Raw genomic sequence first — 20,450 nt, forward strand, 5'->3', positions numbered from 1 at the left:
GAAACCAAAAAAAACCACAAAGTTGTGGGTCTAGCACGAGTACCAGTCAAGTTAAAACATAGAATCCGCATGGGGAGATTCTGAATCATAAGCCCAAAGACTGTACAGTAATAAATTCAACACAAAGCAAATAGCATGAATTTGGTTTCAGCATTTTTGAAAATTTTTGTTTTCTAGTAAATTAGACACCTTATTAAAATAATTTATTTTGTTCCAATATTGCTTTTTGCTGCTAAAAACTTTCAAACCTGTACTCACACAAACATACTTACTCCATAATTTATTTACACCTAAGGTTTATCTTTAACAGATGTATATATATTTAATTTTATGTAAATCAATTCTAAGAGTCCATATGTGCTTGCGGGCAGAGGCCACACGTTCAAAGAAAAATATATTAAATTTTTTAAAAATATTTATTCAGAACTCAGAAATGTATGGATTTTACATGTTTGTATATAATTTTTTATTATGACCATAAAAATGACCCTGTAGTCAATAACAATTGTAAATTTAAAAATAACTAAAACAGTAGAATTGAATTGCTTGTAGTAAAAAGAATAAATGCTAGAGGTAATGGATATCTCATTTCCTCTAATGTGATTATTATATAGAGTATGCCTGCATCAAAATATACCATAAATGGCATACATATATACACATATTATGTATCCAGAAAAATTAAGAAAAATAAATTTAAATCTGAAAATAAGAATAAAAATTTAACCTATAGGAACAATATTCTTTAACTTATTGGCAATTTAAAGTCACTGGCAAAAAAGATTGCTAGAGATGACAGTCCATTATCTTACAAAAGTGTATTGTTATCATCTTTTACCTACACCCTTGAGTAAAGTGGAATAGGTTAATGTTAGTGGCATGAGAACACTTCATTGAATTCACAATAGTATTTAACATGTTAAAAAGTTGAATTGAAAAGCTAAGTTCACACATAATTTATAATTTAAAAATATACTGCATATTATTCCATAGAAGTACAATTAATAAAATAACATATAACTTAATTTTAACTAAAATTAAGAATATTTTTCATTCATAGTGAACACCTACCTCATGCATCACTCAATATTATAAGTTAACCACAAAGAGCCTCTCTAATTTTCATCATGCATCTTACATTTTAATGTCCTTATCTTTTCATAGAAAAGATCATAAATAATGCCTAATAAAAATCTCATATATTTTATGCAGCAACAATTAGTCACATGCTTTCACATGTGAATACACTAGGAATGATGAAACAGTATGAAGTAATTTAAGAGTTTAACACATTATTCACTTTTTTAAAAATGTATTTTTTTAAAAGTACTTTGAATGTAAAGTTATATACAAATAATGTTTACACAAATTGTAGTTTGTATTATTTTCTACTCAGCACTCTGATTTAGTGTAATGTCTAATGTTTGAGCACCCTAGATATTTCTACTGTGAATTGTTCCCTGATATATAGACTTAATTTTGGATTGAGTATCTTTCATATTTAATGCATCTACAAAAATATATTTTAGATGAACACCTCAGTGGTTTATAATTTGTAGTTTTTGAAAAAATGTTTTTCCAAATTCATTACACTTGCAGGGTTTTCTTCAATATAAACTCCCTGATGTTCAACACAATTTTAACAACTGCCTGAGGGTTTTTCTCTAGTACAAAATGTGTACAATAAGATCTGTGATGCAAGTAAAGATATTACAATCCTCTTCATATTTGTAATGCTTTTTCAAAATAAATACTCTTCTATACTTTAAAAACATATTTTCTGATCTTCTGAGAGTAGATTTTAATGTTTTTATTTAGTATGAACTCTATGATTTTGAGTAAGATGTGGGCAGGCATTAATGGCTTTTTTACTTTGCCTATATTTGTACATTTGTTCTGAAGTATAAATGCTTTCCTGTGCAATAAGGTGTGAGCATTGGTTCGAAGCCTGGCCACATTGTTCACACTGGTAGTTCTCCAGTATGAATTATCTTACCTACAATCAAGTGTGACAATCATTTAAAGGCTTTGTCACATCTTCACATTTCTAGGATTTTTCAGCAGAATGATTTTCTTTAAAGTTTGAGGTATTGGCAAAAGCATCAGCACCTCTCTCAGGTTTGTAGTTTCTCTCCAGTATGAATAATCTTATATCTACTAAGAATTGAGGACTTTCATAGGCTTTGGCACATTATTCATACTTGCAATATTTCTCTCCAATATGAGTTATCCTATCCGTGGTGAGGTAGGGCTGGTTAACAGCTTTGCCACATTTTCCCCATTTATAGGGTTGCTCTCCAGTATGAATTCTCTTATGTTTAGTGAGGGTTGAGGACCAGAAAAAGGCTTTGCCACATTCTTCACATTTGTAGGGTTTTACTCCAGTATGAATTACCTTATGTTTAGTAAAAGTTGAAGACCGGCTAAAAGATTTGCCACACTCTTCACATTTGTAGGGTTTCTCTCCAGTATGAATTCTCTTATGGTTAGTAAGGATTGAAGACTGCTTAAAGGCTTTGCCACATTTCTCACATTGGTAGGGTTTCTCTTCAGTATGAATTATCTTATGTTTAGTAAGAGTCGAGGACCAGTTAAAGGCTTTGCCACATTCTTCACATTTGTAGGGTTTCTCTCCAGTATGAATTATCTTATGCGTAGTAAGGGTTGAGGATTGGCTAAAAGCTTTGCCACATTCTTTACATTTGTAGGGTTTCTCTCCAGTGTGCATCCTCTTATGTCTAGTTAGGGTTGAGGACCATATAAATGTCTTGCCACATTCTTCACATTTGTAGGGTTTCTCCCTAGTATGAATTCTCTTATGTTTAGTAAGGGTTGAGGACCAGATAAAAGCTTTGCCACATTCTTCACACTTGTAAGGTTTCTCTCCAGTATGAATTATCTTATGTGTAGTAAGATTTGAGGGTCGATTAAAAGCTTCACCACATTCTTCACATTTGTAGAGTTTCTCTCCAGCATGAATTATTTCATGTGTAGTAAGGGTTGAGAGTTGCTTAGAAGCTTTGCCATACTCTTCACATTTGCAGGGTTTCTCTTCAGTATAAATTTTCCTATGATTAGTAAGGGTTGAGGACCAATTAAAGGTTTTTCCACATTCTTTACATTTGTAGGACATCTCTCTATGATAAATGCTTTTGTGTTGGGTTTTATGTGAAAGCATGCAAAATGATTTGACACATTTTTTACCTTTAGAAGATTTCTTTTCAGTATGTCTTATCTTATGTCTGTTTGAATTTAAAAATTTAAATAAGACTTTCAAATATTTTTCACTTTGAAATACTTTGCTCTGGGCAGTTGTGAAACACTGGTTATGTCCATTATAACCTTCTTTGTTCACCTTACACTCATCCACACTTTTATAGCCTTTTCTTAACTGTAAATTCTCAGGTCCATATTTTTCATATCTTCTCGGTATTACTTTTTGAAAAGAATCATCCATGCCCTTCTCTGGCCAAAGGTCTTGAGCAAAAAGAGGACATATACCTGAAAAAATAATTAAATAAATAAATTACTCCATTTACTAGACTCAGATGAATATAGTTTTAAAATCTTACCTATAAAATTATACAAACTACATAAACAAGATGGCACTGCAAAATACCACAGGCCCTAATTCTTTCATAGACATAAATGTAACAAAAACATACAGACCAAAACACATCTGTGGAAAAGTTATAAATGAGTCAAGTGTGTGCAGTGTCCCAGGTGAGCACAATGCAAAAGAAACACGTGGAAGAAAAAGAAAAGTCTGTTAAATTTACTAAACACATCTTTTCCTGGTTCCCACTATAACATAGTGCCTTTACAACTAAATTGCCAACTCTTGGTTTCTGTTTTAAAAGAAAGGTAAAATACTGGCACATTCATTGTCATTTCTGGCTTTTAGTGGTTTTTCCTGACACTGGTTTCTGTCTCTCATGACATAAAGTACTGAAAGACATGGTGGTATATTTTGGAATGAGAGTTTGAGTCTGCTGAGACCAAAGAAAAATGTTACATACAGCAGCAGACAGACTGCAGTGCCACAGAAATGGAACAGGTGTAGCAAGTGATGACTGACTCTACAAAGTAACATGAGTAAACTCTCTTAACTAAAGAATAAACACAAAATTTCAGACAACACATATCCTAAGAACATGTTTAAGGAACTCTCATAATCAACAGCCAAGAAAATTGTTTTCAGAATATGCCAGGACAAAGCTACATTATAAAGATTTTGACAAGAAGATTTTTTTAATGTCCAAATCTCAATCAAAGATTATAATATATACAAAATAGGACAATACAATACCACCAAAAATATAAAATTTTCTGAAAGAAACCATAAAAAAGATGTATACATTAATTTTAATATTTGGTAATAAACTGATTAAAATAGGAACAGAGACAACTATGGAAAATTAGAAAAATGAGGATGAGAATAAAAAATATTTAAGATATCAAAAAACAGAAATTGTGGAGATAAAATATACACCAAAAAACTGACAGATCCTGAAAGTAAAAAAAAAAAAAAAGATGTAAAAATAAAAAAGCTCAACAAACTAGAATAACAAAAAGATATTTATTACAAACACATACATGAGCACAATTTCAAAAGTCACAGACAAAAAGATTATCTTTGAAGCTGCAAGATAAAACTGATGTGCCAGGTCAGGCACGGTGACTCACACCTGTAATCCAGGCACTTTGGGAGGCTGAGGTGGGCTGATCACCTGAGGTCAGGAGTTTGAGACCAACCTGACCAACAAGGCGAAACCCCATCTCTACTAAAACTACAAAAATTAGCCAGGCGTGGTGGTGTATGCCTGTAATCCCAGCTACTCAGGAAACTGAGGCTGGAGAACCACCTGAACCCCGTAAGTGGAGATTGCAGTGAGCTCATGTCACACCACTACACTCCAGCCTGGCTGAGGGATACAGTGAGACGCTGTCTCCACAAAAAAAAAAAAAGAAAGAAAAAAAAAAGAAAAGAAAAGAAGTGATGTGCCATTTACAAACATACTCTTATGAGATAATCAGCGAACTGTTAACAAAAATTTTGCAGGCCATAAGGGAACTGTGTGATGTAGTCATGAAAAAATTGTGGAAAAAAAAAAATAGCTTCAATTAATTGAGAATAATACCATCAGTGAATCTGTCCTCCCAAATAAAAAAAGTAAACACCTTCCAAAGTAACCAAATTCTAAAAAAGTATATTGGAAGTGCATATGCCCTACAGATAAAAGGTGCTGAAAACAGTTCATTCTACTGAAAATAACATGATTTTTAAAAAATAATAATATAAAAATACATGATTTTCTAGGAAAAAATATGCAAATACACAAAAGTAGAATTTCTTAGCATTACCCTAGTGGTGCAGAAAACATTTTTAATTATTCTCTGAAATTTGAAGGATAAAAGCATATAAATCATCATAAATATTCATTAATGAATATACAATATAAAAAGATACCATTAACAACATCAATGACAAATTTGAGGGAAGGTGTAATAAGAACAAATTTTTGTATAAAACTTAAGTTTATTTACCAGATTAAAATATGTTGTTGTATCTTTTAGAGGTTATATGTAATACTCCAAGGTACCACAAAAATATTTGTATAAATACACAAAACAAAATAAGTGAAAGCCTATCAATACAAATATCAAAAAGACACAAAGAAAGATGGAAAGAGAATAAAAGACAAAGACGCAAGAATCAAATAAAATACTTAATAAAGTAACAATCTATTTCAGAAAATTATTTAAATATATATAAAATTAACTTTTAAATTGAGACATACTTTCAATAAATAATTTTATTAAAATATTTTAAAGACCGAGATTCATCTTGCCTTTCTACAAGAGTCAGTTGAAATCTAATGATAAAAAAAGACTGGAAGAGGTAGGAAGAAAGTGGACATTCCATGAAAATATTAATCAAATGAGAGCAGAAACAGTCAAAATAATCTTACACAAGCTACATCTTAAGTGAAAAATTATTTTATAAAATGTATTTGAAATTGAAACTCCAAAGAAACAAAGAAGGACATCAAAAAATAATAGATTTATTCACTGGGAACCTATGAAAAATTTGTGTGTGAGTGTGTGTGCATGTGTGTGTGTCTCACATTAGGGTTCCAAATATATAGAGCAAATATTGACAGAATGGAAGAAACACACAGAAAGCAATATAATTATAGCAAGATATTTTAATACCACACTTACTGTAATAAAAATAAAACAAGAAAGAATGTTCATAAGCAAACAGACTACTTAAAGGCAGTATAAAACAATTATTCCAGAGTTATGGAGAACACTCCTCAACAACATCAGAATACACACCCTTCTCAATAGCTCATACATTTTCCTTGATAAACCACATCTTAAGCCAAAAAGGAAGTCTTACCAAAATTTTTAAAAGTAAACTTCTATGAACTACTTTCTATGAGTAAAAGGGAGTATGAGTATCCAACAATAAGAGAGAAAAACTGAAAAATTTACAAATATATAGAAATTAAACAACACACCCTTGAGTGTGCTTTTATACAAAGGTTGAAATAGTTAATATTGTGAAAAGGTCCATCCTGCTCAATGCAATCCACAGACTTAACGCAATGTTTTTCAAATTTCTCATTGCATTTTTGAAGAAACAGGAAGAGCAACCCTAAAAGTATACAGAATCGCAAGAGACAATAAAGTACCCAACAATCTTCAAAAAATAAAAGGAACAATGCTGCAGGCATTAAAGTTCTTGATTAAAACACACTACAAAGCTACAGAATTAAAACAATTTGGTATAAGTATAAAGGTGAAAAAGTAGACTAATAAAATAGAATGCAGCACATATATAAACGTTCACATATATGGTCATATAAGGAGTCATTTACATACTCATAATTACTGCAGCATTGTTACTGCAAGCCAATAGGTAAAAGAAATGCAAATTTCTTTCACCAAATCATTCAGTAGACATAATTTGAAATATAAAAATTCTGAAATATTACTCAGTCTTCAAAAAGCAGGAAATATTGTACCAACTGTAAAGATAAATGTTGATGGTATTATGCAAAATGAAATGAGTTACACTCTTAGAAACAAAGAACAGAGTGGTGTTCACAAAGTGCCATAAAACAGAAAAAATTGGGGCAGGCGTGGTGGCTCACACCTGTAATCCGAGCACTTTGAGAGACCCAAGTGGGTGGATCACCTAAAGTCAGGAGTTTAAAACGAGCCTGGCCAACATGGTGAAACCCTATCTCTAATAAAAATACAAAAATTAGCCAGGCATGATGGTAGGCACCTGTAATCTGAGCTACTCAGGAGGCTGAGGCACGAGAATCACTTGAACCTGGGAGGTGGAGGTTGCAGCGAGCTGAGATGGCACCACTGCACTTCAGCCTGGGTGACAGAGCAAGACTCCACCTCAAAAAAGAAAAAAAAAAAAAAAAAAGAAACAATTGGTAATCAGTATGTATTAAGATTTAGCTTTGCAAGATAAAAACATTTTAGCAATGTGTTGCATGGCAATGTCAAGATAATTAATATGACTAAACTGAATATTTAAAAATATTTTGTGGTAAATTTTGTTATTTTTTTGACAAGTAAACAATAATACCCAAAAGAGATACAAAGTTATGATAGTTATAAATTATATTCAAATCCAAGTGTTTCTCCCAACAAAAATCATATAGACTCATAAATAGGATGTTGAAATTACAAGAATTTTATGAGTACTCATCTACACAGGATTAGAAAACCATTCACAACAAACCTAAACGACAAATATACAAGTAATTAAAACAACAACAACAACAACAAGGGTAGCCAGGTGCAGTGGCTCATGCCTGTAATCACTTTGGGAGGCTGAAAAGGGAGGATCAAGAGGTCAAGAGTTTGAGACCAGTCTGGCCAACGTGGTAAACTGTCTCTACTAAAAATATAAAAATTAGCCAGGCGTGGTGGTGGGCACCTGTAATCCCAGCTACTCGGGAGGCTGAGGCAGGAAAATCACTTGAACCTGGAAGGCAGAGGTTGCAGTGACCCGAGATCATGCCACCACACTCCAGCCTGGTCAACAAGAGCAAAACTTTGTCTCGGAAAAAAACAAAAAACAAAACAACAACAACAACAAAAAACAAGGATAACATTTACACAGGCAAACAAACATAGAAATAATTCCACTGGAAAAAGACATATGGCTGATTCCTATTTGATTTTTCTCCACATTGTCTTAAATTGTACAAAGTTAAATATTGTCAAGCACAATTATGATATATACTACAAAATCAAAACACAAATAACAGATGTGCGGTGGCATACACTAGAATATATAACACAACAATATAAAATTGCAAAACAAAATTAAAACATGGAATGTAAAACTTAATTAGATACCATCAAGTAGATCAATAAACTCATTAAGGGAATCTTAGAAGAAGGATATGGGAAAAAAATAATACAGTGGTTACTTGAAGATAAAGGGTGAGAACTTCCCAAATTTTGATGTAATAAAAGAAAAAAATTGTAACCAAGAATATTTGATTTAAATTTATTTCCCTTTAAGAATAAGATGAAAATTTAAAATTTCCAAAATAAAAGGTGAGGGAGCTCATCACCTGTAGCACAGTTCTACAAAAAAATGCTACATGGTGGCCAGACACTGTGGCTTATACCTGTAATTCTACAGTTTTAGGAGGCCAAAGCTGTCACAACACTAAAGACCAGGAGATTCAGATCAGCCTGAGTAATACAGCAGAGACTCTGCATGCCGGGCGCGGTGGCTCACGCCTGTAATCCCAGCACTTTGGGAGGCTGAGGAGGGAGGATCACAAGGTCAGGAGATCGAGACCATCCTGGTGAACACGGTGAAACCCCGTTTCTACTAAAAATACAAAAAATTAGCCAGGCGTGGTGGTGGGCGCCTGTAGTCCCAGGTACTCCAGAGGCTGAGGCAGAATGGTGTGAACCCGGGAGGCGGAGGTTGCAGTGAGCTGAGATCGCGCCACTGCACTCCAGCCTGGGTGACAGAGTCAGACTTTGTCTCAAAAAAAAAAAAGAAAAAAGAAATGGGCCGGGCGCAGTGGCTCACACCTGTAATCCCAGCACTTTGGGAGGCCGAGGCAGGTGGATCACAAGGTCAGGAGATCGAGACCATCCTGGCTAACATGGTGAAACCCTGTTTCTACTAAAAATACAAAATAAAAACAAAATTAGCTGGGCGTAGTGGGGGGCGCCTGTAGTCCAAGCTACTCGGGAGGCTGAGGCAGGAGAATGGCATGAACCCAGGAGGCGAAGCTTGCAGTGAGCCGAGAATGCACCACTGCACTCCAGCCTAGGCAACAGAGGGAGACTCCGTCTCAACAACAACAAAAACGACAAAAAAGAAGGTAAAATGAGTCAATTTTGTTTAAAAATAAAATAATACTGGACAGCATCATAAAACCATACATAAAAATAAAGCTCTCTATTAAATGTAAACATGCAAATGTATAAATCTTTACTATCATGATGACGCATAAAACCCTTAAGAGCTCTTCTGTAGAATATTCAAAACAATAAAAATCTGCATAAATGTTAATACACAAAATAAATTTTAATATTAATAAACTGAAAAATATAGAGGTATAATTTTTATATTCAATTGAAGTTGTCATGAGATTAAAATAGATTGTTTTAATTTTTAGATGTTTTATGTGAACTCCATTTTTAACATGATATGGTTTAGCCGTGTCCCAACCCAAGACTCATCTTTAATTTCCATGTGTTGTGGGAGGGACGTGGTAGCAGGTAATTGAATCATGGGGGCAGATCTTTTCTGTGCTGTTCTCATGATAGTGAATAAGTCTCATGAAATCTGAAGGCTTTATAAGGCAGTTTTCCTGCACAAGCTGTCTTTCTTTTGTCTGCCACCATGTGGGACATGCCTTTCACTTTCCACCATGATTGTGATGACTCCTCAGTCACACGAAACTGTAAGACCAATAAACCTCTTTCTTTTGTAAATTGCCCAGTCTGAGGTACGTCTTTATCAGCAGCATGAAAACAGACTAATACACAAGATGATTATGAAGATAATATTTCTAGAAACTATGCAAAACAAAATTTAAAAAATAATTCAAGCTTGTCACTACACAATTAAAAGGCAATAAAACAGTAAATAAGGAAAAATATACCACTCAAACACATAAAACAATAGCAATAAAACTAGTAATTTCATTTTAAGAAATAATTTTAAATATAAATTAATTAAACTACTTAATAAAAAGAAATGTAGGCTGGGCGCGGTGGCTCAAGCCTGTAATCCCAGCACTTTGGGAGGCCAAGACGGGCGGATCACAAGGTCAGGAGATCGAGACCATCCTGGCTAATCCGGTGAAACCCCGTCTCTACTAAAAAAAAAAATACAAAAAACTAGCCGGGCGAGGTGGTGGGCGCCTGTAGTCCCAGCTACTTGGGAGGCTGAGGCAGGAGAATGGCGTGAACCAGGGAGGCGGAGCTTGCAGTGAGCTGAGATCTGGCCACTGCACTCCAGTCTGGGCAACAGAGCGAGACTCCGTCTCAAAAAAAAAAGAAATGTAATATTAGGACTTTGGGAGATTAAGGTGGGCTGATCACTGGATCTCAGAAGTTTGAGACCAGCCTCAGCAATGTGGTAAAACCCTGTCTCAACCAAAAATACAAAAAAATTGGCAGGGCATGATGCTACACACTTATAACCCAGCTACCTGAGAGGCTGAAATTAGAGAATTTTCTGAGTTTGGGAGGTTGAGGCTGCAGTGAGCCATGATCACAACACTGCAAACCAGCCTGGTTGAGAGAGTGCGACCCTATCTCAAGAACAAACGAATAAGGCTGGGCATCAGCCTGTACTCCCAGCACTTTGGGAGGGTGAGGCAGGTAGATCACCTGAGGAGTTCGAGACCAGCCTGGCCAATATGGTGAAACCCCGTCTCTACTAAAAACACAAAATTTCACCAGGCATGGTCGCACACACATGTGGTCCCAGCTGCTCAGGAGGCTGAGACAGGAGAATCACTTGAACCTAGGAGGCAGATGTTGCAGTGAGCCGAGATTGTGTCACTGCACTCTAGCCTGGCCAACAGAGTGAGGCTTCGTCTCAAAACAAATTAAAAAAATTAAAAAAATTAAAGTATGATTATTTCCTTAAACGATATGTGGAAAAATCTTTTAATTAGACATAAGAAGATAACGTTTTTTTGTTTTTTGAGTCAGAATCTCACTCTGTTGCCCAGGTTGGATGGAGTACAGTGGCATGGTCTCTCCTCACTCCAACCTCTGTCTCCTGGATTTAAGTTATTCTCCTGGCTTAGCCTCTCGAGTAGCTGGGATTATAGGCACCCACCACCATGCCTGGCTAATTTTTTGTATTTTTAGTAGAAACAGGGTTTCACCATATTGGCCAGGCTGGTCTCAAACTCCTGACTTCATGATCCACCTCCCTCAGCCTCCCAAAGCACTAGGATTACAGGTGTGAGGTGCCGCTCCAGGCTGCATAACTTCTTCATCATTTAAAAATATACAGGGGAAACACATGACAATAATCTTGGCGCCACTTTCTTAGATACAACATTAAATGCATAAGCAACAAAGAAAAAAACAGAAAAATCTACACTACACTTGAAAATTTCTGCACATCTAAGTAAACATTTAATAGAGGAATAGGACCTCATGGAAAATGGGTGAGAATATTTACAAATCACATGTGATAGGAGTCAATATTCAAAAAATATAAACAACTTTTAAAACTAAACAATAAATTTGAATGAATTTATTTAGAAATAGGCAAATAATTGAAATACATTTTCATCAAAAAACACAAATAAAAAAATTTAAAAGGACACACAAAATTTCTCATTTCTAGAGAAATGCATAAAAATTACAATGAAAAAAAATTCCCTCACACCCATTTAAATGGCCACTATCAATTTTTTAAAAACACCAAATCTGCTGATGATGCAATAAAACCCTTGGCCAGGCAAGGTGGCTCACGCTCGTAGTCCCAGAACTTCGGGAGGCTGATGCAGGCAGATTTCAAGGTCAGGAGTTTAAGACCAGCCTGACCAACATGGTGAAACCCCATCTCTACTAAAAATACAAAAATTGGCTAGATGTGGTGGCACGTGCCTGTAATCCCAGCTACTCAGGAGGCTGAGGCAGGAGAATTGCTTGAACCTGGGAGGTGGAGGTTGCAGCGAGTCAAGATCATGCCACTAAACTCCAGCCTGGGTGACAAAGGGAGACTCCATCTCAAAAAAAAAAAAAAAGAAATCCATGTGAATTTTTGGTAGAAAACTAGGATGCACATATTATTTTATAATGTTATAAATGTACTTCAAATAAAAATAAAACTATTATCAAATACAGCAATTACATTTATGAATCTATACCTAAAATATGCAACAAAAGATCTTGAAGACATGTTTGATACAATGGAATATTAATCAGCCTTAAAAAAAAATCTTGTCACATTTAAAGATACACTTTGAGAATATTATGTCCACTGAAATAAACCAGTTATGAAATGATGGATGTTATGATTTTACTTATATGAAATATATAAAATAGTCACACTCATAAAAACAGAAAGTGGAAGCTTGTTTTTCAAGGGCTGGAGAGAACATAAAACAAGTAAATGTTATTTAATGGATATTGAGTTTTAGTTTTAGAAGACGTAAAATTTCTAGAAGTCTTTTGCATAACAATGTGAATATAGTTAACATGCCTGAAATATACAGGTTTTTGTTGTTTGTTGTTTTTTTTTTTTTTGAAACAGGGTCTCAATCTGTAACCCAAGATTGAATGCAATGGCACAATTATGGCTAACTGCAACCTCACAATCCCAGGCTCAAGTAATCCTGCCCCTCAATCTCTAAAGTAGCTGGGACTTGGCCGGGCGCGGTGGCTCAAGCCTGTAATCCCAGCACTTTGGGAGGCTGAGACGGGCGGATCACGAGGTCAGGAGATCGAGACCATCCTGGTTAACACGGTGAAACCCCGTCTCTACTAAAAAATACAAAAAAACTAGCCAGGCGACATGGCAGGCGCCTGTAGTCCCAGCTACTCGGGAGGCTGAGGCAGGAGAATGGCGTAAACCCAGGAGGCGGAGCTTGCAGTGAGCTGAGATCTGGCCACTGCATTCAGGCCTGGGTGGCAGAGCGAGACTCCGTCTCAAAAAAAAAAGTAGCTGGGACCACAGGTGTACACCACCATGCCTGGCTATTTTTTAGGAAAAAAAAAAAAAAATGTTTGTGGAGAGGGTGTCTCCATATTTTGCCCAGGTTTGTCTCAAACTTTTAGGCTCAAGCAATCCTCCTGTCCTGGCCTCTCAAAATCCTGGTTTTAAAGATGTGAGCCACCACCATGCCTGGCCCTGATATGTACATTTAAATAGATTTAAGAACGTAAATTATATGTTAAGTGTTTTTACAACAAATATTTTTTTTTAAACTGGAAAAAATACAATATACATCTTTTTAAAAATTATCTTCAAATCACCAAAGTGTTTTTCTCACACAAAAGAAATACATATTTATCATTAAACACATGGTGAAAATAAGACTATTTCCAAGGCTACTCACTTAGACAAGATAAAACTAACATTGAAAATGAGCTAAGAGGCCGGGCACGGTGGCTCATGCCTGTAATCCCAGCACTTTGGGAGGCCAAGGCAAGCTGATTACCTGAGGTCAAGAGTTTGACACCAGCCTGACCAACATGGCAAACCCCATCTCTACTAAAAATAAATAAATAAATAAATAAATACAAAATTAGCCGGGGATGGTGGCACATGCCTGTAATCCCAGCTACTCAGGAGACTGAGGCTGGAGAATCACTTGAACCCGAGAAGCAGAGGTTGCAGTGAGCCAAGATCACACACTGCACTCTAGCCTTGGCAACAAGAGCAAAACTCTGTCTGAAAACAAAAAGAAAAGAAAAAGAAAATGAGCTAAGAAAGAATATATACAATATATACAAGTAAACTATAACCAAATTTGGGTCATATTTGTAGCTATAAACACACACATATCATCTGACTGTGACAGACATATGGCTCATTTATCTTTTAATTAAACCAGACACTGACTTAAAGTATACAGAATTGTAAATTGTCTAAAATTATAATGCATGAAATCAATAGACAAAATAAACTGATATTAAGAAACTTGCACTAAAAAAAAACACTAATATAGAACCGTAAGACAATAATGAAAGAAATGTTTACTCATAAAATCTAGTTGGCAACAATAATGTACATTAACAAATAATTTGTCTAGATAACTGCAATGTTTGGCTGTAACTGTGCATTCAGGGAAGGCAGGCGTTTTAAATTACTGGCATCTGTTATGTGGTAATAAAATTTTAGACAAAATGCAGTAAAATCGTAAATAGGAGATGCTAATGAGAAACTTTTAATAGATAAGCATTTAACAGATAAGATAGTCAATTTTTGTTTTAAATATGTTATTTTACACAAAAAAAAAACTACTGTAGTCCAAGTTTAGAAGCAAAGAATAGTCTTACATTGCTAAATTATGTATATATTTAGCAGAATATGGTTAGAGCCTCACATATAAAACAAATATTGGGGGAATAAATTATGTTATTATTTAGATACAGGCTGATAAAAGTGGTTGAAATTTCTATAATTCCTTTTCTTTTGAGATGGAGTCTCCGCTCTGTCTCCCAGGCTAGAGTGCAGTGACACAATCTTGGCTCACCGCAACCTCCACCTCCCAGGTTCAAGTGATTCTCCTGCCTCAGCTTCGCTAGTAGCTGGGACTACACGTGCGTGCTGCCATGCCCAGCTAATTTTTTGTATTTTTAGTAGGGATGGGGTTTCATAGTGTTAGCCAGGATGGTCTCGATCTCCTGACCTCGTGATCTACCCGCCTCAGTCTCCCAAAGTGCTGGGATTACAGGCATGAGCCACTGTACCCGGCTCTATAATTCCTTTTTGCCTGCCTGCATACTAATTATCTAATTTAACTCAGGCACAACATGTATATTCTAGTATATTGCCCTAAATGTCTGAATCTAAAATTACAGACATATTTGAAGTAGAAAATAGTAAAAATTTATATGGAGAGTGACATTAATAAGATAAAAAATTAAAGGTGCCCTATTTGCTTATTCTCCAACAGCAAGAAAATCTGTCAGCCATTGCTGACAAAAATGCCTTTATGAGAGAACCAGGCATCATGGTTCACACCTGTAATGACAGCTACACGGTACATAAAAGTTGGAGAATTGCTTTCAGTCAAAATATTAAGACCTGCCTGGGTTATGTTACAAGACCCTAGCTCAAAAATAAGTGCCTTTAAAAGAACTCTGAGATCCAGGAAAGGAGTTGTGAAACTCTGCTAAAGCGCAAGATTGAAGGTAATCCTTTTTAGAAGGCAGGCCCTCATTCAGGTGGCAAACTACAGAACTACTGTTTCTGGCTACAGACAAGAAATTGTTCCACCGAACTTGGTTCCCCTGAGAATTTTAAACTTACTCTGTAAATGTCCCAAACTCTTCCCAGTCACAGTGTGGGGGAGGTCCTGCCTTTCCAGAGGCCTGGAGAAAGATACCCATTTATAGCCATGCTGGCAGGCCTACAGACCTTGACTTTTACTGTGGTCCCTGGAGCAGTTCCATGACTCAATTCCAGCTCCCTGAGCCATAGCTCATGGCCAGTTTTGCCTATGTAGAAACCCAAAGCTACCTGGGAAAATCCGCTCTTGTACTTGTCATCCACATCCTGATATAAAACCCACCATACGCAGGCCTGACTGCAGAAACCTGCCCTTGGGTCTGCCCTGCAGAGCAAAGTCCTGAAGGATATTCACTCTGTCCAAAAATTAAATGAGAATTACAACTATCCACGCTCCTTTTAACAAGACAACTAAAGGTGGACCCTTGTGCAAACTCAGCAGTCTTAAGGCCAAGCTACAACCCCTCTTTACTACAAACCCAGAGGGCATTTTATCACTCTGCGGGCCCAACAAAAATACATTTTTACTTTCTGAAACCAGTTTGTAAAAACTTGAAGAGGTGTTTGCTCCTTCAAAAAAAAATTTTTTTTTTGAGACGGAGTCTCCCTCTGTTGCCCAGGCTGGAGTACAGTGGCGCGATCTCGGCTCACTGTAAGCTCCGCCTCCCAGGTTCACGCCATTCTCCTGCGTCAGCCTCCCGAGTAGCTGGGACTACAGGCACCCGCCACCACGCCCAGCTAATTTTTTGTATTTTTAGTACAGACGGGGTTTCACAGTGTTAGCCAGGATGGTCTCCATCTCCTGACCTCATGATCCACCCGCCTCGGCCTCCCAAAGTGCTGGGATTACAGGTGTGAGCCACTGCGCCCGGCTGCTCCTTCAAATTTAGACACTAATGCAAAACTAGCTTCTATTTTAACACAGCACTCGAAGTATATAGAAGACAAAATAGTCAAAAGAAAAACTTAAAGTCATTGAAATTGAAGACCAATAAGTAAAATGTTGCTGTTTGTAGATCATGTAATCACATATATAGATATAAATATAGTATATTAAAACCTGTTTAAACTAATGAATACACTCAGTTAATTAGCAAAATATAAAATTAACATGCAAGTATAAGTGATGGTTCCATACACTTAAAACAAACTATCTGATAAAATAGAGGAAAAAAACAATCTTACATACAATAGCAATGAAATAATCAATTTTAGAACAAATTTAAACAAGGAGTTCATAAATCTTTTAAGTGAAAGATACATCAATGAACAAAATTAGAGGACACAAATAAATTTTAAAATATTTTATTTCTATTGAAAGAATAAGTATTGTGAAACTGCCATATTATCCAAAGTGACCTGTAGATTCAATGAACTCCCTATCAAAATTCCAGTGTTTTTCTTCACAGTAATAAAAAATACAATCCTAAAATATACATGAAACTACAATAAACTTTGAATAGCCAAAGCAATCTTGAGGAAAAAAAAGGAAGCAGAAGGACATCCTACTTTATAATTTCAAACTAGATTTCAAGACTACAGTAATGAAAACTGGGATGAAATGTGCAGGAAAAAAAAAAAAACCAATAGAACAGAAACTACTACTGTCACACATTTCAGACGTGATGCAAAAAGAGAACTTAAAAAACAGTTTAACAGAGTATCTCAAAATTATGGAGATATGTGTCTGTCCACAAAACAAGAAAAAAGAAGTCAGATTTACACTCTTTTTGTATGCCATGAACAGTACTTTGGCTGTCACTGTAAACTTGAAGGAAGATCATTGAAGGGAAAGTAGAATTCTTAGATTTTATAGGCATAAGTAGAAGATGCCCCTATGTAAGAGTATAATTTAAAAAAAAAATCTTTAGGCTTCCCAGAAACTGTTTCCTTTGAAACACAGCTTCCCAAATTAAAGAGTGGCTTTCTTCTTGACTTTGGACCTCTCAACCATGTCATCTGTTGTATTCATTCTTACCTACCTGGGGACTCATCCACCATCTCATGTCGCGTCATATTCCAGGGCTCTTTTCCTTGCTCCAGACAGGTGATCAGGTCTGGCTTAGAGACGGCAATACCTGTTTTATTAAAAATAACTAACATGAATCTTGCTCATATTCTCCAATTACCAACTTAGTAATGTGCTCAGTAAAGAGGATATAATAGAATATTCTAACAACTTTATTCCAATATACTAATTTATAAAAGAGATTTTTAAATATTCAGAAAATATTTTAATTTTTTAGGTTCTTAATTTCACTGCCTGGTACTACTGAATCAAATTTAGTGATGCCAATTAGATTTTAAGGTATAACAATATTTCATGCCACTAAACTTCTGAAATTAGCCTTAATCTAAAGTGCAGGACACAGATCAGCTCAGGAATGAGGAAAGTTCAGGTCAAGATGAAACATCTTGAAGAAATTCTTTTCTCAAGACAAATCCCCAGTATTTTCTTGAAAACAGAAATCTGAAAGCATAAATTACCAGAAAACATTCTACAAAAGAGAAATGAAAGCTTTAGTTTATATTAGGAATTTTGTATTAAAGTTATCCTCACCCAGGAAGGCCAGGTTTCTGTAGTTCTCTAACATCACATTTCTATATAAATTCTGCTGTGCAATGTCTAGGTGTTGCCACTCCTCCAGAGAGAATTCTATGGCCACATCCCTAAATGTCAACAGTCCCTGGAAAACACACACAAACACACATATTTACAAAGTGGCTATGGGCAGAAGTTTTCATGTGATTCAAGGTAAAATTAGAGTAAACAGAACTGATTCTGACTTATAAGAGTGATTGAAATTATCCAATAAAATAATTGTCAACACAAACATTTTCTAATGTATTCTCTAACTCTGAGAAAAGACAGTGGAAAAATATTCACAACATCAGTGTATATATGATAATTGTCTGGATGATAAAACATAAAATTGAAGGCATAAACACTAACATACATTTTTGAGTGCTATATTTACATAATACAGAATGAGTTATGTATATTTTTCAGAGGAAAAAGACATAGTTCTTTATATTTTTCAGACAAAATAGACAAGTTAGAAGGTTCACTCAAATTTTAATGTATACAATAAACTGGACATCTTGTTAATGCAGATTTTTTTTTTAGGAGATCTGAAATAAAGTCTGAGTTACTGAATCTCTGCCAAGCTCACCAGTAATGCCAATGTTTTGGCCCCAAAAGACTATTTTGTCAAACATCCAGTAAGTGGAACAGCCTGTGTTTTTTTGTTTGTTTGTTTCAGTTTTTCTAGCCTGTAAACAAAGATGAGAGCTTTCATTTACCAAAGAAAAATAAATGCAAAGAAAATCTAAAAAAAAACAACAAAAAAAAAAGGCAGCCAGATTAAATGTGATAGTTTATGCACATCAGTTCCCATAAAGATGCTTAATGATGAAGAGAAAAATAACTCTATAGTGAAAAAAATCTGTAAGAGAGCTTATTGAGTTATTAACATCAATATCAACTGCACTAGGACAAGTTTTTATAGTGTGCTGATGCACCCAGAAGGACACAGCATCACTACTGAGATATTATCCCCACTAAAGTAAATTACAGTCTGAATTTAAGCATAAGAAAACATCAGTTTTATGGAAAGTTCAAGATACAGATCTTTCATGTTCTGCAATTTTTAATAGTGATTTTAAGTAGTCTTTCTATGGCACCCTAATAAGGAGGTCTCTCTTGATAATTTTTTCAGAACTTTCTGGGTAATAAATGCCATCCTGTTTAAATAAGCATTTTCTTAATTGTGTAATGCATACAGATAATAAAGAACACAGATAGAACCTCAACATTACACGTTCTACATCTTTACTAAGAACCCCAGGGTTTCCCCATAGAAATATTGAGTATCCACACCTCTCCATGTTCAACAGCCACAAGGAGAACATTTTTAATATTGCACACCACAAATTCATGGTGAGAATTCTGCATGGCATGTAAGAAGCCATGATGTAGAGAAGGCTCTGGTATATAGAAAAATTTTTCAGACACGCTTAACTATCATAAACATTTTTAAAAGTAGTTAAGATAAACTCATTAGGGAGAAAAAACACAGGTATAGAAGTGAAGATTTGCAAGTACTAAATGCATGGCATTCCAAAAAGCAGAGTAGACACAGCTCTCGATCTAAGACACGTTTAGCTGAAGAAAAGTCACTTTTTCTCTTTCTCCTCCTCCTTTAGAATTCTTTCTCAGATGAGATTTTCTGGACTAATTACACCTGCATCTTGAGAATATGCCTTTAAAATTCTGAGCACCACGTGTTCACTTGTTACCATCACACGCAAAGTCAGAAGGCCCAAGACAGAAAAAGTCTACCCGTTTCTGTCCTTTATAACAATAAAGATTCAGGAACAATGAGCTGCTCCACAGAGATAAAAATTTAAGTTTCTCTTTTTTATGTCCCCATGTGCTCTCCCCTGTTACAAACACCGGCAGTTTCTGCTACAGTAATAGAAATATTGAATCCCAGCACTTTGGGAGGCCAAGGCAGGTGGACACCTGAGGTCAGGAGTTCGAGGCCAGCCTGGCCAACAGGGTGAAACCCCATCTCTATCAAAAATACAAAAATTAGCTGGGCATGGTGGCAGGCACCTGTAATCCCAGCTACTCAGGAGGCTGAGGCAGGAGAATCACTTGAACCCGGGAGGCGGAGGTTGCAGTGAGCCGAGATCGTGCCATTCATAAAACTCCAGCCTGGGTGAGACAGCGAGACTCCATCTCAAAAAAAGGGCAAGAAATATTGGCCACAGTGTCCTGTCCTTATCAAACCCAAACAGAATAGATTCCTGGACCATTCTTTAGTGCAAAGGTGGAACTTAACTCTGATGAATGTATCTTGAACTCCACGAATTTGATTCTGGCACCTGAGAGTCACATGAGGCACTTAATTAAAACAAATAGATGCTTTCACCCAGAACAGAAACTGTG

At 35.7% G+C, this 20,450-nt stretch overlaps 1 protein-coding gene across 1 annotated transcript; it reads right to left on the reverse strand.

Moving 5' to 3' along the window:
- Positions 1-279: 279 nt before the first annotated feature.
- LOC116271731 (zinc finger protein 254-like) lies at positions 280-20,064 on the reverse strand. The gene is made up of 3 exons (XM_031660308.1): positions 18,057-20,064; positions 17,479-17,574; positions 280-3,501 (listed from the first exon to the last, which is right to left on the reverse strand). Exons 1-3 carry the CDS (start codon positions 18,088-18,090, stop codon positions 2,192-2,194), a joined length of 1,440 nt encoding a protein of 479 aa, XP_031516168.1. The 5' UTR covers positions 18,091-20,064; the 3' UTR covers positions 280-2,191.
- Between the last annotated feature and the right edge of the window lie 386 nt (positions 20,065-20,450).

Source organism: Papio anubis, chromosome 20 (genome assembly GCF_008728515.1).
Source record: "Papio anubis isolate 15944 chromosome 20, Panubis1.0, whole genome shotgun sequence".
NCBI lineage: Eukaryota > Metazoa > Chordata > Mammalia > Primates > Cercopithecidae > Papio > Papio anubis.